The sequence below is a fragment of the Eriocheir sinensis genome, chromosome 54 (genome assembly GCF_024679095.1).
Source record: "Eriocheir sinensis breed Jianghai 21 chromosome 54, ASM2467909v1, whole genome shotgun sequence".
In the NCBI taxonomy this organism is placed as follows: Eukaryota; Metazoa; Arthropoda; class Malacostraca; order Decapoda; family Varunidae; genus Eriocheir; species Eriocheir sinensis.
In genome coordinates, this window is record NC_066562.1 from 6,058,386 (window position 1) to 6,085,563 (window position 27,178).

The 27,178-nt window shown below is 43.8% G+C and overlaps 1 protein-coding gene across 11 annotated transcripts; it reads left to right on the top strand.

The window, feature by feature from the left end:
* Positions 1-26,635, top strand: LOC126983650 (histone-lysine N-methyltransferase SETD1-like). Of its 11 annotated transcripts, none has more exons than XM_050836578.1 (23): positions 13-152; positions 2,275-2,452; positions 3,861-4,020; positions 4,782-4,899; positions 5,570-5,665; positions 5,940-6,123; positions 6,830-7,040; positions 7,900-8,112; positions 8,288-9,706; positions 9,879-10,008; positions 11,115-11,294; positions 11,977-12,181; positions 12,769-13,004; positions 13,743-13,934; positions 14,573-14,827; positions 15,613-15,886; positions 16,263-16,562; positions 17,096-17,328; positions 18,094-18,288; positions 18,715-18,972; positions 19,543-22,462; positions 22,583-22,789; positions 22,902-26,635. In XM_050836578.1, the coding sequence occupies exons 3-21, from the start codon at positions 3,878-3,880 to the stop codon at positions 19,714-19,716; spliced, it is 5,016 nt and encodes a 1,671-aa protein (XP_050692535.1). In that variant the 5' UTR covers positions 13-152; positions 2,275-2,452; positions 3,861-3,877; the 3' UTR covers positions 19,717-22,462; positions 22,583-22,789; positions 22,902-26,635. The 11 variants fall into 11 exon arrangements, with proteins under 11 accessions (XP_050692530.1, XP_050692529.1, XP_050692531.1 ...); XM_050836576.1 differs by having other exon boundaries at positions 22,583-22,702; positions 22,823-26,635; XM_050836580.1 differs by having other exon boundaries at positions 22,703-22,789.
* The last annotated feature ends 543 nt before the right edge of the window (positions 26,636-27,178 follow it).

Here is a 27,178-nt window from a genome sequence, read left to right on the forward strand (position 1 = left end):
TGGTCCCAAGGAGGTGTTTGTATCGGGCGAAGGAGCGTGTGATGGCGAGCCTTTAATTTTATGCCATTTTTCGAGGATTTACTTGAGGTGCGTCCCGTCCCGCGCCTTTTCCTGCTTCCTGAACACCTGGCGGGAGAGTTAATGGTGCTTTGGTGGGTAAAAGGCCGCGGGAAAGTGTTATTATAAGCCTAAGTGATATGTTTGGGGTATTCAGTAGGCCTTGGTGCAGCCTCGTAAGTGCTCGCCAAGTGGTTTTCTGGGGTTATTTATGTCTTATTTTCCTTAATTAATGGTCTAAATTATCCCTCTAGCTTCTTAATGGTTGCGTATTGATATTAGGCTAAGTTGATGTTTTGGGGGAATATGTAATTTAAGGTTCATGCTCGTAAGGGTTGACTAAGTTTTTTTTTTGGGTTGTTTATGTTTTGTTTTTCATAATTAATGGTCTAAATTATCCCTCTAGCTTCTCATTGATTGGATATTGGTATTAGGCCTAGGTGGTGTGTTGGGGTACTGTATAAATCTAGGATCATGCTTGTAAGGGTTGACTAAGTGTTTTTCAGGGGTTGTTTATGTTTTGTTTTTCATAATTAATGGTCTAAATTATCCCTCTAGCTTCTTATTAATTGGATATTGACATTAGGCCTAGGTGGTGTGTTGGGGTACTGTATAAATCTAGGATCATGCTTGTAAGGGTTGACTAAGTGTTTTTCTGGGATTGTTTATGTTTTGTTTTTCATAATTAATGGTCTAAATTATCCCTCTAGCTTCTCATTGTTTGGGTATTGATATTAGGCCAAGGTGATGTGTTGGGGGTACTGTGTAAGTCTAGGTGCATTTATGTAAGGATTGACTAAGTGGTTTTCTGGGGTTGTTTATGTTTTTTTTTTTTAATTAATGGTCTAAATTATCCCTCTAGCTCCTTACTGGTTGTGTATCGATATTAGGACATGTTGATTTTTTGGGGGAACTGTGTAATTGTTGGTTCAAATTCGTAAGGGTTGACTAAGTGGTTTTCTGGGGTTGTTTATGTTTTGTTTTCTTAATTAATGGTCTAAATTATCCCTCTAGCCCCTTAATGGTTGGGTATTGATATTAGGCTTAGGTTATGTGTTGGGGGCACTGTGTAAATCCAGGTTCATGCTCATAAGGGTTGACTTAAGTGGTTTTCTGTGGTTGTTTGTCTTGTTTTTCTTAATTAATGGTCTAAATCATCCCTCTTACTCCCTTGTGGTTAGTTATTAATGTAAGAGTAACTAATGACAAGGTAGGACCATATACTGTGTCAATGCATGTTCGTAAATGTTGACCAAGTGGCTTTTGGGGTTTGTTTATGTTTTGTTTTTCTTAATTAATGGTGTAAATTATTCCTGTCACTCCCCAATGGTTATATATTAATGTAAGACTAAATAATAGAGTGGCAATAACAAAGTTTGGGTTATTGAAATAGGTTGACAGGTTGCTTCTTCAGTGTCTGTGTTGTTTTCAGGCAATTTAACGTGTTGCTTGAAGTTTAGGTTGTGGGGGAAGGGTTTAAATGCTCCTTCATGGTTTGGTTTTGCAGCCATGTCACTCTAGGTCAGTGGTTCCCAACCTTTTTTACAGGCGACCCTAATCATGCACCTCCATACATGACCGCAACCCCACTAGTTTAGTTGTATACCGGTATGTGTTATTATAATAAAATAACACCATGATTGATATTTTGAGATCTTGGTGACCCCAGGAAAAACGCTTGGTGATCCAACTTGGGGTCGCAACCCCAGGGTTGGGAAAGGGGGCTCTAGGTCATTGGGGGAGGAGGTTGTGGTAATGACGTGTGTGTGTAAGTGTGTTCGATTTCTGCTAATCTAATTCATAATAATCACTATTTCATGTTTAGATTCTCCCTCATACTTTGTTTTACCTGGCATGTCACTCTTCGTCATGGTGGGAGGAGGTTGTGGTAGTAAATGTGTGTTTGTTTTCTGTTAATCTAATGTATAATCAGTGGTGGGCACCGCTAACCGAAAAGTTTGCTTCACTAACTGGTAATCTACTAACTAAAAAGTTTGCTTCGCTTACGCTAAACCGCTGAATTGATAAAGAATTTAGTGGAAGCTTATGTTAACAGCTAACCGCTAACCTTTTTTATATGGATTTAGCTTCGGTTTTGTATTTAGGCTCTAAACCCCAAAAGCAGACCTAGTTACGTGAAATTTCAATATGTTGTAGCTTAGAAATAGAGCTCTCCAGAAAGGTATAGCATGTCAAGATCCTCCGCCTCACCCACAGCTGCTGCCGGCTCCTTAACAGGGTCAGCATCCTCAGGCGGAACATAAACGTTGTCACTCGGGTCACCTTCCATGATGTCGATGACAATAAACAAGGCGACAATAATGAACGCGACTACACGGTGACAACGTCGCATCTGAACTGAACAAAGAGCCCAACAAGCAACAAGAAGGGAAGCGTAAGAAGCCTCCAGTTTATCCTAAATCCATATATTTCATCCAAGATTTCTTGTAAATTTACTAATTTTTTTTCCTTAACTGACACTTACTTTTATTTTAAATTTATTTCTTGTCAGGTGGAAAGTATCAAATTCTTGTTATTAAATCCTGAGTTCAAAGAGTTGGATATGGAAGATGCATTACCCTACAATACCAAAAAGTTTTCCTTATAGTTGTCCAATTACCCTTCTTTAAGGCGTGATTTTCCCAAAAGTGGAAGCCCTGAAATAAATATGCCATGTGGCCCAACTGGTGCTGTATCTGCCTACAACGGACAAGAATATACCTCTTAATTTTTTAGTGGACTTAAGTTAGCATTTAGCGTATTAGCGGAACCGTGCCCACCACTGTGTATAATTATCACTTATTTCCTGTTTAGATTCTCCCTCATTCTTTGTTTCACTTTCCATGTCACTCTTGGTCATGGGGGAAAGAGGTTGTGGTAGTAAATGTGTGTGTGTGTGTAAGTCTGTGTTTGTTTTCTGGTAATCTACTTATAATCATCACTGTTTTTATGTTTAGTTTCTCCCTCATGCTTTGTTTTACCTGCAATGTCACTTTTGGTCTTTGGGGGGCAGGGGTTGTGGCAGTAGATATGTGTTTGTGGGAGTCTGTGTCCGTTCCCGCTAATCTAACTTTTAATCATCGCCATTTAATATTTAGAAGCTCCCTTATGTTTCTTTTTAACTGCTGTGTCACACTTGGTTGGTATTATTCCAGAAGTATATCCGTCTTGCTGCAAAAAACACCTTTGTGCCATATGAAGCTCCTTGTGCCCATATATCACATTACCGTGTTGCTTGCTTTGTCGTCGCAAATCACTTTTTGGTGGGAAATATTGAGGCATTTAGTTCCATTTATTACTTCTTGATGGCTGGGTATGGGTCAGGTTAGGTTAGGTTATGTCAGCTTAGGTTAGATTGAGTTAGATCAGAATAGGTTAGGTTAGGTTAGATTAAGCTAGACTATGTTACGTTAGGTTTGATTTAGTTAGGGTAGGTTTGGTTAGTTTAGGATAGATTAGGTCAGTTTAGGTTAGGTTAGGTTATATTCAGTTTGGTTAGATCTAATTGTTTATGATAAATTTGTGATACGTTTTGCGCTATACTGTTGGTTGCTGTTGCTGGCGGTCAGCTGTCAGTGGGTGTACTTCTGGAATTTTACCCATGACTATTGTTGTTATTATTATTATTATTATTATTATTATTATTATTATTATTATTATTATTATTATTGTTATTATTATTATTATTATTATTATTATTATTATTATTATTTATTGATATTATTGTCTACTGCTTCATATTACTTGAAAAAAATTGGACCCTAGATTCTAGTAACATCCCCACACCACCTTTGTGTCTTCAGGGGGTCGTTGCTGTACCATGGAGCAGCGCGCCGCCCCGCCCCACCACAAGCACGGGGGCAGCGCACAGAAACATGCACCGCCGCCGCCGCACCAGTCCAAGAGGAACTACAAGCTGCTCATTGACCCGGTGCTCGTCAATGGCGCCAACAAGCTGTACAGGTGAGGCCGTGGCAGTGGCGCACAGGAATTGTATTGTCAAGTGGCTGCCATGATGTATGACTTTCATGGCCCGTGTTTTTTTTATTTTTGTTTTTTTATATAGCAAGGGAGGCAGGTCAAGGACAAAAAGCAGAAGAAAAAACAATGAGGCTGGAATTTTATTTATTTATTTTTTTTTTTATCTGAGGCAGCAGTTAAGAGCAGAAACAAACCTTGAGCAGAGTAATAGAAGTTTAGGGTTGATTAAATATTGGACAGCATCTGGGTCTTCTGCTACTTGGCGATGGGTGAAAATTGTCAGCTTGGCGAGGTATTTGACCCTGGGCCCTTGGGATCACCACATCCACTCGCTGAGCATTCAGTCGCCACCGCCTCCCCCTTGTTGCCATGTTCTGTTGGTAATGTCATTTGTGTCTGTTGTGGCATTTCCTTGGTGAGACAGGACTTTTAACGCGTCCATTGTGATTGGCATGGATTTGGCCTTCACTGGTAGCCTGGTAACATATACTCCCAGGTCTTTCTCTGCCCCTGTGGTGGATAGTAGAGTGTTTCCCATGTGGTATTGGTATGCTGGATTTCCCCTCTCAAGATGTATGACTTTACATTTTTCTTCATTAAATTGTACCAGCCACTTTTTGTTCCATTTCTGTAGCTTGGTGGTGTCTTGTAGGAAATCCACAGTCAAGGGGTTAACACTGTCAGGGCTGCAGGCACAGTGTTTGTTTGTGTGTGAGCCACCAACAAAGTTTTCTGTTGTGTAGGTTTGAGGGCGTAGTGGAGGGTGACCCCACCTACCCGCCTGTTGTGCTGCGCGACCCCAGAAAACACAAAATATGGATTCGTCCGGAGACCATGGACCTGACGGTCCCGCGCTTCAAGGTAGTGTGCTGCTGCTGTTGTTGTTACTTGTTAATGCTGTTGTTGGTAATAGTGTTAGTGCTGTTACCAAAGTCTTACATGCTACATGTTTGATACATATTATTTAATGGTAATTTGACACACATGAAATTTGCCATATATAAAATTATAACCTACATAATATATTAAGTATTCTGTTCCTTAATGCCAATACATGTGAGTTCATTTTTCATCAAAGGGAGTATTTCCTCTATGACACTAGCAAAGCCAGTGTAATTTGACACTTGTGACTCAGTGAGGCGAGGGATCAGGTCCTGTGGCTGGTGCTGTCACGTGTCAGACTCACCCGCCACCAACACCTTGTGACTGGCAGTTTGGAAATGCTTCCCAGATGTTTCCCTTCTCAATATTAACAACTTCCATAAAAAGTACATAAAGAGTGTCAATTATTTTCATGCCAGTTTGTAATTAAGGTGCACAGCTTCAAATTCCCTGTGCCACACCATCCATGATGGCAGTAGTGTTGTGTTGGTGTCTTGGGATCCACGGCAGTGGCTATAGTTTCCATACATTCAGCCTAAAAAGGGAGCTCTTTTTCTTTTCCTTTTTTTTCTCAAACCTCAGCATAAAAAGCTTCCAGGTGTAGATCGCTCACCCTTTTGTAGTTTCCTTATATTTCTGTATGTTACAGATTGACTCAGACTACGTGGGTCCCCCGCCGCCCCTGGAGGTCACCATCTTCAACATCAATGACAACATAGACAGGCAGTTCCTTCATAATGAAATTGTAAGTGTCAGGCTTCAGGGTGACCAGTCGGATGACTTTTTCTTTCAGTAAAGGAGGCTGCTCAAGGGCAATAATAAATAAAAACAAAAAGGCCCGCTAGCACGGCTCCTATAAAAGAGAGTAGAGAAGAGTGGCTGAAAGAGAGGTCAAAAAAGAGGTTGTGCATATTGTGTTGAAAGAGAGATACTTTGTTTACATACTCAAAATATATTATCATTATCTAATGGGAACACTAATTAATTCTTCATTGTGTGCTTGCGTGTACCTGCCGCAGGTCAACAAGCACCAGTGTGGGCAGATCCAGCAGCTTGAAATCTTCTCCCACGACTTGTCCCGCAAGCACTTGGGTGTGGCGCGGTTGGTCTTTGAGGAGACGGAGTCAGCGAAGCACTGTGTCAAGAAGCTCAACAACGCCACACTCATGGGGAAGGTCCTGCAGGTGTTCCTCGACCCTTTCGGTGGGTGCTGAGTCCTCGACATCTATTCTTACCTTGCAGAATAGTGTTAGGTGCTTAGGCTTGAGAAGTTACCAGTATTTCCGTTGACAGCAGTGAATATGCCTCAGTGGTACGGGAGTTAACTTGCCTGGGTTCGATTCCCAGCCTGGGCAGTTGGCGTGCAGCTCATCCAACTGTTAATCCTCCCTATGGTCCAACCCTTTCAAATAGTCCATTTGGGCATTTGATTCCACTGGTCCTTTCCTCCCCTCTGCTCTGCCACACAGTCTCAACACATCCCTTCCTCTCATATGTTACCTATAGCTAACATATGAGAGGAAGGGATAGGTGTTGGGACAGTGTGGGAAGAAAGGACCCTCGGAATCGAACGCCCAAACAGACTATTTAAAATGGTTTGACTATTGTTTAACCTTGAAAATCGATATTCTTGTTAAATTCATCCTCTAAGCCTTCAAAATTGCTTAACCCGGTAGCTGCGGGGATCATGTTTCTTAAAGGTTCCTCTTAGCGAATTAATGAGAAAAAATCACCACTCACGCAAACCATTATTTTATATGTATCAACGTATTTGTGATCAGTTTTTGTATCCTCTATTTTGGGGGGTTCATGTCAAGGCAAGAATTTGGCCCGTCGCTGGTACCGGGTTAACAAAAAAAATTGTTTACCTAAGTTTTTGCGGTGCTGTAATGTATCCCGGTGATCTTAGGCGAGGAGTGTAAGAAGCGAGTGGCGGAGGTGGGGAGCCAGCTGGAGGAGGAGGCCAAGAGGGAGGAGGAGGCGAAGGAGGCTAAGAAGAGGCCGCCTCCCCCCGCCAAGCCGCCACCGCTGCCGCCGCCGCCCTCCTCTGACGAAGAGAGTCAGTCGAGCAGAGAAAGGGAGCGGCGGAATGTTGAGAAGACGGAGTTTGAGCGCACCAGGTGAGGGAGAGAGTGTGGCTGTGGCTGTGGTGGTCAGGGAGTGGCTGTGTCTGTGTCTGGCTATGGTGGTCAGGGAGTGTCTGTGCTGGTCAGGGAGAAAGGGAGTGGGAAGGTACAGTATGGCAACCCAAATTTCACTCTGATCCTGTATCTTGAGGTAAGGGGCCGTATTTTAAAATATTTTGGCGCCCAAGTTCACCTATTTGACAAGGCTTTCCTAGGAGTTTGGGGCATTTCCAGGAGTAGTTTTATGACCCTGGTGGTAGTTTGATCCTCCCTCTGTACCGTGAACCTAAAGAAACACTCATTAGAACCCGATTGATGCCCTCTTTGACCTTTATAAATAGTTGATGTGAGAAGCGAAAGTGTCTTAAAATATTGGCCAAAGGTCCTTCCCACCACAGGCTCAAGGGTCAGTGTGAAGGAGATGACCACTGAGGCAATGTGCAGCTATAGCTTTCACCCTCAACTTTACCTATACTTTGTCTTGTCTCCACTCCTGTATTCAGTCCAATAAGGCAGGCAACACACTCACTCATGGCTTATATCATGTGTATGGGAGCAGCATTTTTTTCATTTTTTCTCTTATTTATTTAATGGCAGAGGAAGCAACTCAAGGGCAAAAACATAAAAATAAAAAAGCCTGCCATACATTACAATTTTACAGTCATTTTTTCTTTGTTCTTTGATGATATTTATTGGTGTATTTTTCTTACTAGTTGGTTTGAGGAGGCGAGGAAGCCCAGCGTAGAGGAAGCAACTCAAGGGCAAAACATAATAAAAATCCCGCTATACATTACAATTTTACAGGCATTTTTCTGTTACTTGATGATATTTATTGGTGTATTTTCCTTACTAGTCGGTTTGAGGAGGCGAGGAAGCCCAGCGTGCCCGTTCTGCCGCAGCAACCACTGTCATCGGCCAACACCACTGTCCCGTCGTCTTACTTCCCCGAGCACCGGCAGCAGCAGACGCAGTTCGGCTACCAGCAACACCAGCAGCAGCAGCAGAACTTCCCGGGCTACGAGCAGTACCACTACTCAGGCTACCCATACCATGAGTACCGCGGCACGTGAGTATTGGTGGGGAGGGGAGGGGGGTTGGAGGAGGGGAGGGGGTGATGGGAGAGGGTGTGGGAATGTTAGTAAGGTGCATGTGTGGGTGTGGAAGGTGTGTGTGTGTGTGTGTGTGTGCGCGCCCCTGGATAAGCCTCCTATTCCCACCTGCAGTCAGCGTTCCTCCCCCAGGTACCCGGCGGGTGTCAGCAACAGCCACCACTGGAGCGGCGGGGGAACCTCTGCCCAGCCCACGCCTCCCCCCCAGGCCTGGCCCGCCAACCACCCGCCTGGTCACGTGGGGAACGACCACCACCCAGCGCCCCCGCCACACCCACCCCCTCACCCGCCGCACCCACCCCACACGCCCCATCCCCCTCATACACCTCACCCCTCACACTCATGGGATGCTGCCACCCAGCGCTACCATTACCAGCGCAACTCCCACCCCGAAGCCTTCGAGGGGCCGGGGGGGGCTGCCCCCGTTGCCCCGGCCGCCCCCCCCGGCCGGCCCAAGTCTGAGGAGCGGGTGGAGGGCGGCGAGGCGTCGGCCAGCACCAAGCCCAAGCCTGAGTCTGAGGAGGAGGAGGAGGACAAGAGCAGCCTGGACCTGGACACACGCATCGCCATGCTGCTGCAGAACAAGGACAGCGGCATGGCCCCGCCCTTCATGGCCATCAACCTGGGCAGCGACGAGGACGAGGCGGGCAAGGACGCCTCACAGCCCTCAGAGGCGGGCCGGGACGGGGAGGCTGCCGCCGCCGCCGCTGCTGCTGCCGCTGCTGGCGCCTCTGCCGCCTCCACCTCCTCCAGCAGCTCCTCGGGGGAGACGGACTCCTCCTGCAGCAGCGGCAGTGACAGTGAGGTGGGGGAGGGGTCCCGGGGTTCCAGCACAGGGGAGGGACAGATGGCATGGGGGTCGGGGGGTGAGGGCCCCCAGGAGCCCCTCTCCACCCCTCCCTCCCCCTTCCTGTCCCTGGAGATGTACCTGCACTGGCACGAGAAGAGCAACGAGCTCAAGATGGAGGCCCAGCAGCGGGAGAGGGAGGAGAACAGGGAGCGCCTCAAGAAGCTCAAGAGGAAGAAGGTCAAGAAGAGGGAGAAGGCGGCGGCGGTGAAGGCCGAGGTGAAGGAGGAGGTGAAGGAGGAGGCGGGTGAGGAGGGTCAGGTCAATGGCCTGGATGACGACCGCATGAGTCTGTCCAGCCTCAGCTCCACTGAGGACCCCATCCTGCACCAGGACGTGCCCATCCCCCCGGGGCCCTACTCCGCCCCGCCCCCCGGCTACCCACACTACGCCGCGCCCCCGGGCTACCCCACATCCTACCTCCCCGGCAGCTACCCTGCTGCTGCTGCTGCCACGTCCCTGCCCCAGGAGGCCACCTACACCTGGCAGCCCCCGGGCTACCCCAGCGGCCTGGTGTCCAGCTACCCTGGGTACAACCCCGGCTACATGGCCCTCTCCTCCACCCTGCCCCCCATCACCCACCCTCCCCCAGGCACCAGCCTCCCGGGGCAGACCCAGTACCCCTACTTTGGCCCCGGCTACCCCGCGCCCCAGAGCGGGGACACCACACACAAGAGTGGCGAGTATCACGACCCAACCATCAAGTGAGTGTCCCGGCCCAGGGCGGCGGCCATCACTGCCTGCCTGTTCCTCCATGATGAAGATAATAATGGAAAATGTGAAAGAAATGTTTAATATTGTTCTCTAATTCATGACTTAATTGTATGAGAGCAAGGACATCGCTTTAATAATGTTCTCCCTTCCCTTCCTTTGCAGCGCGGTTCTTGACACGGTGATCGAGGAGCTGAAGAACATTCTCAAGCGGGACTTCAACAAGCGGATGATTGAGGCGACGGCGTTCAAGACCTTCGAGGCGTGGTGGGACGAGCAGGAGAGGAAGTTCAAGGTCAGGGCGCCGGGAGTGACCTTTCTTGTGACCTTTCTTGACCTTACACTAAAAGCATTTGTTTGTCTCTCGTTATTGTACAAGGTTGTTTATTGTGTTGTTGTTATTATTTTTGTTATTCTCTTATTTGATAGATTTTTTGTTTTATTTTGTTATTTTGTTATTTCATTTATTATATTCTGCCTTTTGGTCTGTATTTTATTGCACTATTATTTGCTCGTCTCTCCACTCACTACATCATAATTTATTTTATTATCTGATCTCTGTATTTCATTTTCATTTGTTTATCTTTCTACTTAATACCCGGTTACTTATTTTGTCTCAATCTCTCTTTTCTTATCATTTTTTTCTCTCCTCATTGATTTCCCCATTTTCTATTCCTTTCCCATTCCACCATCCTCCATTTCTTCCCCATTTTATCTCTCTATTGCTCTCTATTTCTCTATCATTTTTTCCTCTCCACAAAGTGCCTGGTTCATTATTTCTCATTTTATCTCTCTATTGCTCTATATTAAGTCTATCATATTTTTTAGTACCTGTTTATTTATTTTATGTGTGATCTCTTACTCTATTAATATCACAAGTTGGTCAGCCAATACTCCTGTTTGTTGTGCGCTAAATCCCCCCTTCTCACCCCAAAGGCATTTTATCTCTCTATTGCTTTAAGTTTAGTCTCTTTTTTTAGTACCCTAGTTTATTTATTTTTATTATGTCTGATTTCTTTTTATTCTTATCACAAGTTGGTCGTCTCAATAGTTTGTGTGTAGTGTGCTCCTTCTCTTTCCCAGGCATTTTATCTCTCTATTGCTCTATATTCAGTCTCATTTTTTTAGTACCTGTTTATTTATTTTATGTTTGATCTCTTTTTTTACTCTATTAATATCACAAGTTGGTCAGCCAATACTCCTGTTTGTGGTGGGCTAACTCCCCCCTTCTCACCCCAAAGGCATTTCATCTCTCTATTGCTTTAAGTTAGTCTATCATTTTCTTTAGTATCTGTTTATTTATTTTATGTTTGATCTCTTTTTTTACTCTATTAACATCACAAGTTGGTCAGCCAATACTCCTGTTTGTAGTGCGCTAACTCCCTCCTTCTTGGCCCACAGGCTCAGTCGGTGGTGCGGGAGAACAACAGTGAGGTGGCGCCGGGCCCTCACGCCAGGATGGAAAAGATCAACTCCATCTCGTCGCTACTGGAGACGAGGGAAGGGTTCGGCCTGGACTCCCTCGGCTCCCTCGGCCTGGGCTTCCGTGCGGCCATGCCCAAAATGCCCTCCTTCAGAAAGGTGGGGAATGCTTTCATTGTATTCATTTATTTACGTCTTTATGTCCTTCTTTTCATTTACCGTCCTTATTTTTCCTCTCTCCCACTCCTGATGATTGTATACTCTTCCCTTTTGTTCATCCTTGTCATGTCTTCCTCCACACACTGTATATATTTGTGCAAAAGCCGTTCACATATTTAAGTAGACTTCCAAAGGCCAAAGGTATTACATGTTCCAGTGAGGGATAGATTTAAGGCCAGTTGCACAGTTTGAGATACGTATTGTCCCCCAAACCAAATACTACAGGCTTCAAGAACCTCGTATATATTGTTTTGTGTTGATATAGACACAGGATGATAAGTATATTGTTTTATTCACTTCAAGAATATGTGTTTCGATCATTTGTTCACTTAATACTGTGTTTGTTTTAACCCAGTAGCAGTGGGGATCATGTTTCTTAATGGTCCCCCCAAGCGAGAAAAATGAGAAAAAATCACCCCTCACACCAACCATTTCATAATATATATCAAAGCATTTGTGATCAGATTATGTATCATCTATTTTTTAATTTCATCCCAAGATGCAGCATTGTTTTAATCATGTGATCACAAGATAAATACCGTGTTGTTTTCATTTCAGAACAAGATACTGTGTCGTTTCAGTCTCTTCCTATCAAGCTAATGTGTTGCCTCCTCCATTCCAGCGCAAGATCAAGCCCCCCTCACCTCCCTGCATGGACGAGGATAGCCATGGCCCCGTGTCAGATGAGGACAGCAAACAGTCGGCGCCCAAGGTGGCGGAATCCTCAGACTCAGACTCCGGCCCCGAGGACTCGACGCCTGTGCCCAAGACCAAACCCTCACCAGCCACCACCAAGAGGAAAACCAAGTGGTCCTCGGATACGTCGGGTGTGTATTTACTTATTTGTATTTGTATCAACCATTAACTCTGGAAGAAATTAAAGACAGAAAAAACTATATCAACAATATGGAACAGAAGAAAAAAGAAAACTGAACAAAACTAAAAGACACAATGACAATCAACAATCAAGAACAAGTCATAAGTGGGAGCCGTTACAAAGGCAATCCCACGCCTACTACTGGAGTGTACTGGACTGATCTACCTATTTGTAGTATACAGGACCAGAACTCAAGCTTGGGTAGTCCTGTCCCCTAATCTATATTTTTCCAGCTTTTCCTTCGTTTTGTGGACACTGCCCGCTTCAACAATGTCTATTTAGTCCATTCCATGTGTCCACACTCCTGTATGGAAGACTGAGCTTCTTTATGTCTTTCAAACAAGTCCCCTTTCTCAATTTCTTACCATGTCCTAATAGTTGCCTCACTCATTCTTTTTTTTCTTTTTATCAGAGCAGTAGGTAGTGTTTTTTTGGTTGTTGTTGCTGTCTATGTCTTTTGCCCATGTACTGACTCCCATGCCGTAAGGAGAAAAAAAAGAAAAAAACCCTCGACAGTCTCTTCCTTGTGTGTTGCAGGAGGGAGCGTGGCGTCATCCGAGGATGAGGACAACAAGTATGAGTCCTCCTCCTCCTCCTCCTCTAGCTCTGAGTCCTCAGGTTCAGAATCTGAGTCGGAGTCGTCCACATCGGAAAGTGAGGACGAGGAGAAGGAGGCAAGCGAGAAGACACCCGAGGAGGAGGAGAACGAGAATCTGGGTCTGGAGGCGAAACCGAGGAAGAAAGTGGAGGAGGAGGAGCCCACGGAACTCAAGGTTGGTGAAGAGCTTGATTTTGTTTGATATTGTAAAGAAAATTTTCTGTATTGTTGACTGGTTTTATTTTTTACTCATTTTTTATTTATTTTACCTCAATATTTTTTTGGAAGAACTCAAGGTTGGAGAGCCTGATTTTTTATATTTTGTAACGTTTTTTTCTGTATTGTTGACTGGTTTTATTTTTTACTCATTTTTTATTCTTATTTTACCTCAATATTTTTTTGGAAGAACTCAAGGTTGGTGGAGAGCTTGATTTTTTTTTTGTGTGTTTTTTTTATTTCTGTATTGTTGACTGGTTTTATTTTATACTTATTTTTTATCCTTATTTTATCTATATTTTTTTTCTTTATGTTCTGGCATTGTTTGGTTGGTTAGTTTAGTATGATGAATGTTTACATAGATTTACATAGAAAATCAGACCACACAGACCCCATGGACATGAAAAAAAAGAAGAAAACAACAAATCAGATTATAATAAAATAAAGGGAAATAAAAGTAAATAAAAAGGGAAATGAGAATGCAAAACAAAAAGAGGAAACAACAAACAATCATAATAAAAAGGGAAATAAAAATAAACAAAAAAGGGAAAATAAGGACAAAAAAAAACAACAACAAATAAAATAACAACAAACAGAATCATAATAAAAAAGGGAAATAAAAAAATTAAAAAAAGGGAAAATAATGACAAAACAAAAAGGATAAGAAACAACAAATAAAATAACAACAATCCCTCAGGAACTTCGGAAACTCGAGGAGGAATTTGCGGCGGACGTTCGGTTGGTAGTGGAGGATGTGATGCGGACCCCAGAGCACGACCGGCCGCCCACCCCCCTACCGGAGCTGCCACCCAACCAGCTAGACGACGACGCTTGGATGGGGGACGACGAGGAGGTGATCGCACCCGCCCCCTGTCCCCCGCCCCACAAGGTAAGGTGTTGGGTGATGAGTGATGTGGTGGGTAATTAAGGGAGTGGGTTTAAGGGTGGGTTAGGGGATGTATTTAGGCATGATTGTAATGCGTTGTTATAGGAGTGACATGGAGGGGATTAAAGGGAAGGGGGCTGTGTATGTGGGTGTGAGGATAGGGAGGTGATCGCTAATGTGGAGGGGAAGTAACGGAAGGGGGTTGTTTATGAGTGTGTGAGGGAGGAGGGTGGGTAGGGGATGTATTTAGTCATGATTGTAGTGCGTAGTTATATGAGTAACATGGAAGGGATTAACCCGTCCGCTGCGATTGGCACATATTTTGCCTTCACTGGTAGCCTGGTAACAGATACTCCCAGGTCTTTCTCTGCCTCTGTGGTGGATAGTGGAGTGTTTCCCATGTGGTATTGGTATGCTGGATTTCCCCTCCCAAGGTGCATGACTACATTTTTCCTCACTGAATTGTAGCAGCCACTTTTTGTTCCACTCCTGTAGCTTGGTGATGTCTTCTTGTAGGAAATCCACAGTCAAGGGGTTAAACTGATGGCTGGCTTGCAAAATATGGATGCCTAGTTCTGCTCCATTATAACCTACACATCAAACACCTTCCACTAACTCGTTCCTCTCTTCCACACACCCAGAAGTCACCACCCGCCACTCCGAGAAAGACCACCGTCACCACCCCGCCCACCACCACCCCCACCACCAAGACCAAAAAGCCCCCCAAACCAAGAAAGCCCAAATCCCCCGGTACCAAGAAGCCCACCAAGCCCACCCCCATTACCTCCAAGCCCGACAAGACTCAGAAGGCCAAGGAAAGGAGAAAAGAAGAGCCTGTCACCGAGACTTCCGTGCCCACTCGGGAGGGTGACTCGGAGGTGCGTGAGGATGTGGATGTGAGTTTAAGGGTGACGGTGAGGATATTTGTGTGAGTGTGTGTGTGTGTGTGTGTGTGTGTGTGTGTGTGTGTGTGTTTTGTCATTATTCCTCTTTTTCCTTATCTCCTTTTTCTTTATTTTTTTCTTTAATGTCACTGTCTTTTAGTTTTCATATCCACTTGTATTTCTCCCTCATTGGCAGTTACTCACACTTTTTATTTGCCTTAGTTGTCCTTTACACCATAGGGAAAAAATAGGTAAGGTAAAGTAAATACAGAAATACACCAGGTATTCATTATATGCGAGGGTTACGTTCTGCAAAAACCTCGCATGATGTAAATTCGCATATATCGAACCTATCATCCCATTAGTTATTGGGGGTTATGTTCCACGGCCCGTTTTCGAACCCTCTAACTATTTATTCCGGCACCGTTTCACAATAATAAAGCACTAAAGCAACAATAAAGCTTCCAGGGAGACACACCCAAAGTCTACGATTTAAGCTGATGATTAGCTACCTGAGGATTAACTTTAGGATCAGAGCGAGGAAAGTGGGGGAAAACATTTGCACCCGCTGCCGTCTAGTGCGAGTTGGCCACCATATATCACCAACCAGTTACACCAGCGATTTTTTTTCTCACATAAAACGAATACTTGGCACATTTAGGTTAGCCGCATATGAGCGAATTCGCATATTTCGAACTCGCATAAATCGAATACCTGGTGTACAAAATATAGTACAAAAGCAAATAGAAACTAGACTAAATCGAGCACAAAGTAACCTTCATATTTCTCCCTGACAGACGGACACGGCGGATGAGAAGAGTGACCTTGAGGACGGCCTGGGTGAGTCAGCGGAGGCGGCGGAGGCACTCATGGCCCTCGCCGGCGCTGATGCCAACGGCCGGGTGCGCTCCTCTTCCTCCTCCTCCTCCAGCACCTCCACCACCTCCTCCTCATCGGGCAGGACACCAGGCAGCACCGGGGAGGAGGAGCGGTCGCCGGTCCTCCTGGAACACAGCTACTGCCTCCCCTGGGCCCCCAAGGATGGCACCAATGCCTCGTTCCTACCCCCAGGTGAGGCCCCCCTCCCCCCTTACCACTTAGAAGAACACAAGAACACACTACTATAAATTCTCTTATTGATTTTTTATACTTTTTATTTTTTATTTATTTTTTATTTATTTGGTCTTTGGAAATTGTTATTAGAGACCTGCTTTTTCCTACTAAATCCTGCACTAATTACCAACACACACACACACACACACACACAAACACACAAGTTTTAAGTTTCTCCTGTTTTTTTACCTTGAACTATCTCCTTTACTCTAAAAAATATGATAATATAAAAAAATGCTTCACCAAACACACACACACACACACACACACACACATACACATACACATACACATACACACACTAACTAACCATCCTCTCCCTTTGATCCCCAAGCAGAGGAAATGGCTGAGAAGGAGAAGGAGCAGAAGATGGTGGTGGGCAACACAGATCACGACTACACGCGGCCTCGCACTCCCCCCGACGCCGACAAGGTTAAGGTCCCCAAGCTCGGTGCCAGCAAGACCATCACGCCCAAGCCCCGCGGGAAGGAGAACAGGGAGATGCAGGTTAAGAAGGAGGCGCTGGACAAGAGAAAGATGCCCCCAGTGTCGTCGAAAGCCGCCTCTCGACTGGCCTTCAGACCTCGCAACCAGATGGACGAATACAATGTTCTCTATTCCTTCCTTATACGCGGTGGGTTTCATGATGTATTTCTACCCCTCTATGTCTGTCTTGCTGTCTATCTCTGTTTCTCTGTCTCTTCCCCTAGTCTCTGTCTCTCTTCTTTCTCTCTGTATCCTTCTCTTTCTCTCTGTATCCCTCTCTTTCTCTATCTCTCCCCTGCCTCTCTCTTTCTCTGTCTGTCTCTCTCTGTCTCTGTCTCCTTTTCTTTCTCTCTGGATCCCTCTCTGTCTCTCCCCCTAATCTCTGCCTCTTTCTCTCTCTGTCTCCTCTTTCTCTATCTCTCCCCTGCCTCTCTCTTTCTCTGTCTGTCTCTCTCTGTCTCTGTCTCCTCTTTCTTTGTCTGTATCCCTCTCGTTCTCTGTCTGTCTTCCTCTCTTTCTCTCCCATCTATCTTGTAAATGATAACATCCACACTTAGGCATCCACAGTTCATCGCTTGGTCTGTGATGTGATAATAATAGTGATAATAATAATAATAATAATAATAATAATAATAATAATAACAATAACAACAATAATGATACATGGCATGCTTGGTGCAGGGATTGACCAGGAAGACATTGAGCTTCTAAAGAGGAGTTACGAGAGCATGTTGGCGGACGACAGTCAATCCTACTGGCTCAACGACACTCACTGGGTGGACCATCCGCCCATCGACGTGCCGCTCCCACCCAAGAAGAAGAGGCGGCTGGACGACCTGCCGCTGCACAAGACTGGCTGTGCGCGGACGGAAGGCATCTACAAGGTGGACTCCAAGCAGAAGCAGAAACATAAGGTGAGTCAGGAGTGTTGTGAGTCCCTGCGGCCAGAGGGGGAAGGATGTTTGGGGAGGTTTGACAACACCATCTTCTTTGTCCTCACAACTAATAGGGCCGTGTTACTAAACATTTCATCGCCCAAGTTCACCTATTCGACAAGGCTTTCATAGGAGTTTTGGGAATTTTCAAGGGTAGTTTTATGCTCCTGGTGGTACTTTGACCCTTCTTCTGTACCATGAACCTAAAGAAACACTCATTAGAATCCGATTAATCCCCTCTTTGACCTTTAGAAATAGCTGATGTGAGAAGCAAAGGTGTCTTATAATACCAACCATAGCGTCTTCCCTTTAGCGTATCCCGTTTCTGGGTCGTGATCTGTAGAGTCCCTTGATAGATAGAGTCCCGACAACCTAAGATTTGGACGCCATTATTGGCCCTGTTTTTGCCGCGAGAGCGTGGGCTAGCTTTTTAAAAGCTCAGCGAAAACAGGGCCAATAATGGCGTCCAAATCTTAGGTTGTTGGGACTCTATAAAGGACTCTACAGATCACGACCCAGAAACGGGTTACGCTAAATGGAAGAGGCTATAAGGAAGCAGCTAAGGGCAACAAAAAGAAAGTGTAGGAAAAAAAGCCTGCTAATCGCTGCTCCTACAAAAAAAAGAAAAAAAAAGAAAGAAAAGAAAAGTGCAGAGTGGCAAAAAGATAGGTCAATTTCGGATTTGGTGTCCAGCTTCCATGCCCCAAGCAGCCAACTAATGCCCGTGCTCTCCTCACTCTGCAGTTCACCTTCCACCAAGACCATGCGGAGAGGGCCGGCGAGGAGGCGCAGCAGCAGAGTCTGGCGGTGCTGGAGTCAAGCAAGGCCAAGCTGACCCAGATGGCCGTCAGCAGGGAGGTGCGGTCCTTCCAGAGGCGACTCCTCACCGCCTTTGGCAACGAGACCGATTCTGATTTGCTCAAATTCAACCAACTTAAGGTGAGTGACGTCCATCTTTGCTGTGTTTTGGGAGCTCAGTCATAGAGGGTGACATAAAATAATCAACAAAACCAGTTAACCGTGCCTTGAAATATCGGTAAAAATAAACAATTCACCCATATTATTGTTATTAACCTTTAGAGGGCAGCAGTATTTGAAGAGTAGCTTCCCCAAAATGAATGGTCAATATATAGTCGCTGCCGACCTTGGGACCGTAGCATAAATATGGTTGCGCCGCATAAGAGGTGTTTTAACTATCGTCCATATATAGATTATACCACAATCTGGAAGTGTTATATTTCTGCCATACAAACCTGACTGACTGAATTTTGGACTGTCTGTGTATAGTTCCATCGTCGTCTAAGGGTTAAAGACTAACACAACGTTTACATAATCAAGCGTAACCCTCCAACCCGTCCCTTTCAGTTCCGCAAGAAGCTGCTGAGGTTCGGGAAGTCTCGCATCCACGACTGGGGTCTCTTCGCCATGGAGGCCATCGGGTCGGACGAGATGGTGATAGAGTACGTCGGGCAAAGCATCCGGTCCATCATTGCTGACCTGCGGGAGATCCAGTACGAGAAGATCGGCATCGGGTCGTCCTACCTCTTCCGTATCGACATGGAGACGATCATCGATGCGACCAAGTGCGGGAACCTGGCGCGCTTCATCAACCACTCCTGCAACGTGAGCCTCGATTTATTATTATTATTATTATTATTATTATTATTATTATTATTATTATTAATCTAAAAAGATCTTCGATCATTAACCGTAAAAGAAAAAACCTATTTGTTGAAAATACTATTACAATATATTATTATTATATATTATATTATTATTATTATTATTATTTTTATTATTATTATTGTTTTCAGTATTCAATCTCTTATTTTATCTTTTTTTATTATTTTTTTTTTCCTACACAGAAGATAGCATCTTAGTTACTTTTATTATTATTATTATTATTATTGTTATTATTATTGTTATTGTTCTTTTGACAGACCACTTTACCTTCGCCCTAGATATGGATTCAATTCTTAACAGTGTGTAGGTGAATGATCCAAACTTTACTCATCTTATAACAATGCATTGGAGAACCTAGTATTCAGCAGTGCATAACAGAATGATTCAATTTTCAATGCTACATACGGCAACGCTTTAGCTCATCATAACAACGCAGTAACTAAGGTAAGGGAACCAGGTATGTCGGCACAGTTGTTTTCCCCACACTAACACCCTCCTTCTTGCCTCCAGCCTAACTGCTATGCAAAGATCATCACTGTGGAGACGCAGAAGAAGATCGTAATTTACTCCAAGCAGCCGATAGCATGCGGCGAGGAGATCACGTATGACTACAAGTTCCCAATTGAGGAGGAGAAGATTGTGTGTCTGTGTGGAGCGGCGCAGTGCAAGGGAACGTTGAACTAAGAGGGTTATGAGGGTAGAGTGCAGTCGGTAACGCGTAGCGAGGAATTACGTACAAGTTCCCAGTTGAAGAGGAAATTGTGCGTCTTTAGAGAGTGGCACAGTGCAAGGAAACGGATAATTAAGAAGGTTTTAAAAAGTAAAGTGCTGTCATTAGTGTGTGGCGAGGAAATTACATACAAGATCCCAGTGAAAGAGAAAATTGTGTCTGTCGAGAGTGGCACAGTGCAAGGGAACGGTTAACTAAGAGGGTATAGAAGAGTAGAGTGAAGTGTATGGCGAGGAAATTACGTACAAGATCCCAGTGGAAGAGAAGATTGTACGTCTGTCAAGAGTGGCACAGTGCAAGGGAATGGTTAATCAAGAGGGTATTGAAAAGTAGAGTGAAGTGTATGGTGAGGAAATTACATACAAGATCCCAGTGGAAGAGAAAATTGTGTCTGTCAAGAGTGGCACAGTGCAAGGGAACGGTTAATTAAGAGGGTATAGAAAAGTAGAGTGCTGTCATTAGTATGTGGCAGAACGTGGCAAGGAAATTACGAAGAAGTTCCCAATTGTGTGTCTGTCGAGAATGGCACAGTGCAAGGAAACTGAAAGAAGGTATTGAAAAGTAGAGTGGAGTTTGTAGCATGTGGCGAGGAAATTACATATAAGTTCCTGATTGTGGAAGATTCTGTGTCTGTGTATCAATCCAGTGCAAGTGTTCAATAGCAGACCATGAGCATTAGTTGACAGCCATAGTGAGAGTCATCAACAGGTAACACAACTCAGTGCACCAGTATCCTAACATAAGACTCCTTGGTGCTACAGTGGAGGAAATAGAAAGAAATTGGAGGATATGAAAAATTTTGGTGATGGAAAAGAAAATGGTAAATGGATAATGAGGAGGAAGAGCGAGAGAGAAGGAGGGGATGTGAATTAAGGGTACGGAAAATATAGTGATTGATAAGGAAATAAAATGACTTAAATAATGACGATGAAAAGGAGGAGAAGGAACTGTTTTAAGCGATGTGGCAGAGGAGCGTAAACTCAGAAAGGAAGGACTTGAGTTGTCAGTCACGAAAAAAAGTAAAACGTCAAAAGAGATGCATCAAAGTGTAGCCTAAGGAGGGAGAGAGAGAGAGTTCTACGTCTAGTGTTATGAGAAAAATAAGTCCCTGAGTGAATATTTAGGACTTAAGAAAATGTTTTAAACTAATGATAAACTCTTGGACGTAGGCACATGGAGGGTCTTTCTATGTGTTCCCTTTGCTAACCAGGCCAAGAATTGCTTACTATGCTATTGAAGAGAGCAAACACACACCACCAAAACAACCATATGCTTTTAACACCACCAGAGTTGATGTACAAGAAAAGGTTATAACATGTCCCTTTGCTAACCAGGCCACCAAGAATTGCTTACTGTTGGTCTGAACTCTGTGTTATTGAAGAGAGCAACCACACACCACTAAAACAACCATAAGCTTTCAACACCACTAGCTTAGATGTACAGGAATTGGTTATAACATGTCCTTTTGCTAACCAGGCCGCCAAGAATTGCTTACTGTTGGTCTGAACTCTGTGTTATTGAAGAGAGCAACCACACACCACTAGAACAACCATATGCCTTTAATACCACTTAGCTTAGATGTACAGGAAAAGGTTGTAACATGTCTTCGCAAGCAAGGCCGAGAATTGCTTACTGTGTTATATAAGAGATAAAAACACACCACCAATACAACCATACTAGCTTTGATGTACAGGAATTGGTTGTAACATGTCTCTTCACGAACAGGCCGCCAAGAATCGGTTACCTTAGTCTTGGTTTGAGCTCAGTGTGTTAGACCCATATTATTCAACGTATCAATCTCCCAGTACGGCTATTTCCAAAGGCCACAGAAACGACTGACCGGGTTTTCATGGGTGTTTTCCCGTTCAAGACGCAGAAGTCGTGTAAAACTATCTGAGGCGCCACGTTCAATATTGGGGTAAGCGCCAGTTTTTTGGTTGGTTTTAAAGCTAGAATCATCATTTTGATACCAAAATGAAGCTTATGTAAAGACAAAACTTCCCGTGTTATGTACGAAGCACAAAAAGAAAAAAGAAACAAAATAACGCAAAATTAATAGCCTAATAAAGCGACTACCGCCCACTCTTCAGAGCCTACAGACTTAAAGTGACGGCAAAACTCCCCTCAAGCAGAGATGCCGTGAGTCGGAAGATAATGCAAATTGTTGTAATTAATGTAGCTTGTCATGTTCACTCAGAAAGAACTAGTTAAAAATTGTCACTAGTCAGTTATAAAAAAGTACAACAAACAAAAGTACATTAAGTCAGCAGTTGAATATCAAACAAAGTTAGAAATTGTACGAAAAATTAATTAGATCGGCTAGACATGGCAACTGTGTCACTTCCTCCCAGAGCCCGCTGGAGACTTACACCATTACTCCACGCCAGCATGCCCACCCTACCTTGCGCGGACCATACATTTGAGCGAGATATGTTTTTCCCAAGACTTTTTACCCTATTTCCAGTGTTGATTTGGGGTAAACGACTTGCTCGGATAAAAGAGGAAGGGTCAAAATAGTTGTATATGATCGTAACTCCAAACTCACGTGGTTGGCGCTTACCCCAATATTGCATGCGGCGCCTCATCTCCAGGATCACAAAACTCTCCATGAAGATAAAAAGATAGAGAAAGTAGCACATCCTCCCATAGTGACGTTCTTTGGTATCAGTGAAGACAAGGGATCAAGTAACAGGAAATTAGGTCAAAGAGAAGTATAAGAAGAAAAAGGTTACGAATCATCTGTGGAGAAAATAGCACATCCTCCCATAGCGACGTTCTTTGGTATCAGTGAAGACAAGGGATCAAGTAACAGGAAATTAGGTCAAAGAGAAGTATAAAAAGAAAAAGGTTACGAATCATCTATGGAGAAAATAGCACCTCCTCCCATAGTGACGTTCTTTGGTATTAGTGAAGACAAGGGATCAAGTAACAGGAAATTAGGTCAAAGAGAAGTATAAAAAGAAAAAGGTTACGAATCATCTATGGAGAAAATAGCACATCCTCCCATAGTGACGTTCTTTGTTATTAGTGAAGACAAGGGAACAAGTAACAGAAAATTAGGTCAAAGAGAAGTATAAAAAGAAGACGGTTGCGTATCATCTAATAGCACCTCTTCCCATAGTGACGTTCTTTGGTATAGTGAAGGCAAGGGAACAGTCAGGAGGTTCAATTTTGTGTTGGTCATACTGCTAGGCACTTCACACGACACATAGGTATACCGTGACAACCGTGGTTCAGACCTGTATCTCTATCACTACCTTCCTTTCAACGACCGTATGACCAATATCTGCTATGCCTGCACCCTTATATTCCAGCCTGGAGTGTGTTTATTGGGTTCTCGGATACTTACGTTACGAACTTTACTCTTTGTATGACATTGTATACATTCATATAATCACTCTCAACCACGACTACCTATTCACGACGAGGCAACTCAATCTCTTCTTGGTATGTTTTCCGGTTCTGCTGTAACTGAGACTCAAAAGACCGGTATTATCAAACGCTGTGGGGTCTTGTTATGTCTACTTTTCAAGGCCAGAGAGGAGATATGTCGGGTTGCCAGGAGTGTTTGTCCCGTTCGTAACACGGCAACCTTGCAAAACTACCACCAGGGTCATGAAACCACCCTTGGAAACTTGGAAGCCTTGCAGAACTACCACCAGGGTCATGAAACCACCCTTGGAAACTTGGAAGCCTTGCAGAACTACCACCAGGGTCATGAATCCACCCTTGAAAACACCGACAACTTCCACAAGAGCCTAGATGTACTAAGGCTCCGTAGAGTGTAATACCATGGATCAAACAGCCAAGCACGCGTCTGAGCTATGGGACGCAAGTGAAACTAACGTAACAGACTAGAGGGAACGCCACAGCAAGGAGCAAGGGAAGTGACACTCATTACCTCACGTTGGGTCCTTGCATTGCGCCGGACCACTTGCCACTCTTTGTTCTACCTAATGAATGCTAGGCCAAGACCATTTTGTACGGAGTAGCTTAGTGGGGGCGAGGGAGGGAGAGAGAGAGAGAGAGAGAGGGGGTGGGGGGGAAGTGGGTCCGACGAGTCCTGCTTCCCGTATTATAAAATCTCAGTAACTTATGGGTATCGCGCGTACACTTTTAGTTTTGTCTTCCTCCACAGTCTAATTTGTGTGTTAGTGTTTAAAGAGCACAGGTTCATCCCTCTAGGTGCATCTGTAGTCATTACCAAGTCACCTTTGTTTGTATATATGCATGTGGCGACAAGGAGGGTTGTGTTACGTGCCAAAGTTTGATAAAGGACCAGCTACCGTGTGCATATGTTTGTGTATATGTGTGTGTGTGTGTGTGTGTGTGTGTTTTCTCATCAGCTGGCTTCGTATTCTTCCATATCCACACTTATTTCATTTCCATTCATGCACATACACTCAGACTAGTAATTTTTCCATATGTTTTAACTCAACCGAATCCTGTTTTGACTGAAATGAAGTTGACTGTTAAGCAACATCCAGAAAATTTTCCCTGACATTTAAGAAGATTTAACACTTTACCATTACTATTTTATTTTTATTTCTATTACTCTACTACTACTTTACTATTTCCCTGTGACCAGTCTGACTCTCTCACGAAGGCAGCAGTTGAACAAATCATTACCAAACTCCTTCATCTTACTCTCTTCCTCATGCTTATTCTTATTCGTTTAATGCCCTTATTTTCCTTTATGGGGTTGGACGAAATCTTTGACAAACATAGGGCATACTTTACCATGATATTTAACCCGTCCGCTGCGATTGGCACGGATTTCTCCTTCACTGGTAGCCTGGTAACATATCCTCCCAGGTCTTTCTCTGCCTCTGTGGTAGATAGTGAAGTGTTTCCCATGTGGTATTGGTATGCTGGATTTCCCCTTCCAAGGTGCATGACTTTACATTTTTCTTCAATGAACTGTAGCAGCCACTTTTTGTTCCATTCCTGTATATTGGTGATGTCTTCTTGTTGGAAATCCACAGACAAGGGGTTAAGCAGACTGGGAACATCTTATGACTATTTGACCAGCCTTTCCCTGTTAGAATGGCAGCATGCAGACAACCTTATTATGTATAGAAAGGGAACTATTTGTATCCATCTCTCCGTTCGTACTTAATATCTTCACACTTGGTTGACATGGATGATCTTACTTCACTATACTACACAGTTTGACATTTTGCTGCACCTATTGTTGTGTGTGTGTGTGTGTGTGTGTGTGTGTTATTGTATCTGAGTTTCAATTTGTTTTTGTTTTTCTCTTTCTCTGTCTTTCCCGTCCCTTTACTAGTGTGTGTATGTATGTTTGTGTATGTGTGTGTGCGTGTGTGTATATTGGTCTCAGCATTAAATAAACAGACATAAACTTTCACGAGGCACCAAATTATACGACTTCCGTCACGAGAACGCTGCGGAAACCTAAAAAGAATCAACGGTAACGCGAACGGCACTTGAACACACTAAGAAATGTTTACGTGTGGTGGGACGTCTTCAGCTTTCGCAACAGGACCAAGACAAAGGAATATAATGTACTATAGGGAGACTCTATATTGTAAAGCTAATGTAACATAACGCTAAGGGCTGTATTGCAAATCGAATCCGAGAAATATTGGATTCCTACAAAATTCGGGATGAGTAACTATAGGGATTCAAAACTTCTCGGATTCGTCTTGCAATACGGGCCATAGACGGAGGATTATATATATATGTATAGGAGGGCTTGGGAAGACGTGTATTGTGACTATGGAAAAAAGGAGACTGTGGATATATGTCTGGTACTAAAAGGAGGGTGAATGTAAGCTAAGGAGAATATATTATGATTCGAACTACAAGAAAAATTGATGGGGGTGGGGCTTGGGAGGGGAGGGGGGACGGCAATAGCTTCTTCGTAACTTTATTTATTTTATTTTTTTGTTTATTTTTTCTCCAGTGTGAGAGGGTGTGGAATCATAGAGTGTAAGGCAGAAGAGTGACTTTTTTGTTGTTTTTTCTTTCTATTTATTAATTTTTTTCTGGTATTTGTGTCCCTAAAATGTGTAGTGGAGTGGGAGTACCCGTGAGTGGGCATGACGGTGGTGAGGGCGTGCCGGTGGAGTGGGGAGCATAGTGAATAGGAGTGGGAGAGGGAGTGAGTGAGGACTATATAGTAAAATAGTGTGAGTGGGAAGTGCCAGGCAAGGATGGAGTGTGTGTGTGTGTGTGTGTGTGTGTGTGTGTGTGTGTGTGTGTGTGTGAGGCCTGTGTTAATGTATCCAGATTGTACATAACATATCCAGCTACTACCATTACTACTACTACTACTACCACTACTACTACTACTACTACTACTACTACTACTACTACTACTACTACTACTACTACTACTACTACTACTACTACTACTACTACTACTACTACTACTACTACTACTACAGACTCTGATATCCCTTACCGACAGAGTATTTTTTTCTTCATACTGAAGAGAAACCGGCTTGGGGCCATGTGTGTGTGCGTGTGTGTGTGTGTGTGTGTGGTGGTAGTGGTGGTGGTGGTGGCAGTGGTGGTGGTGGTGAACATGGATGACTCTTAGGGTCCGCTCACCTTTAAGTATAGGACACCCATGACCCTTATTGACCTCATAGCATGCATACCATCACCACCACCACCACTACCGCCACCACCCGAGCCTCGTCAGGGGGTGTTTCAGAGTGGCGTCCACCCCCCCGGTACAAACTTAGACACTTTTTTGGGGGGTGGCGTCGGTGGGTGTGGCCTTGCCCGGGAACGCATTTCATTTTTTTAGCTATTGTACTATTTATGATGTTTTGAGGAACTTTGTGTGGTACAGTTTCATTGTAATTTGTATGATATGTAAATAGACTGTGTACTTTTGTAGTGGTGTGTATTATTGATGGAAACCTTGCTGGGTCTGATGTCAAGATTATGTAGAGAGAGAGAGAGAGAGAGAGAGAGAGAGTTAGAGGAGATTACTGATAGTGAAGTGAGAGGAAAAGAAAGATCATCATGTAAAATTCCGAGTTATATGAAGAGTGCTAGAAGAGATAAGGGAAACTAAGGATGGTAAACAAAAAGAAGAAGAAAAGATGTTAGAAGGGACAGCAAAAAAGGAAAGAAAAAATGAATGTAGAATTTCTAGTTATATGAAGAGTTACCCTCATCCACCTGTTGACACTATTACATTTATTATTATTATTATTATTATTATTATTATTATTATTATTATTATTGTTATTATTATTATTATTATTATTTTTTTCATTAAGGGAGGCAGCTCAAGGGCACGTAACAAAAAAATTAGCCTTCAACAAAAGCAACGAGAACAATAGGTCAAAAGAGAGGTCAATTTCAGGACTATTTTCATTTTATTTATTCATTTTATATATTACTATTTTCTCTATTCACACACAAAAAATGTCA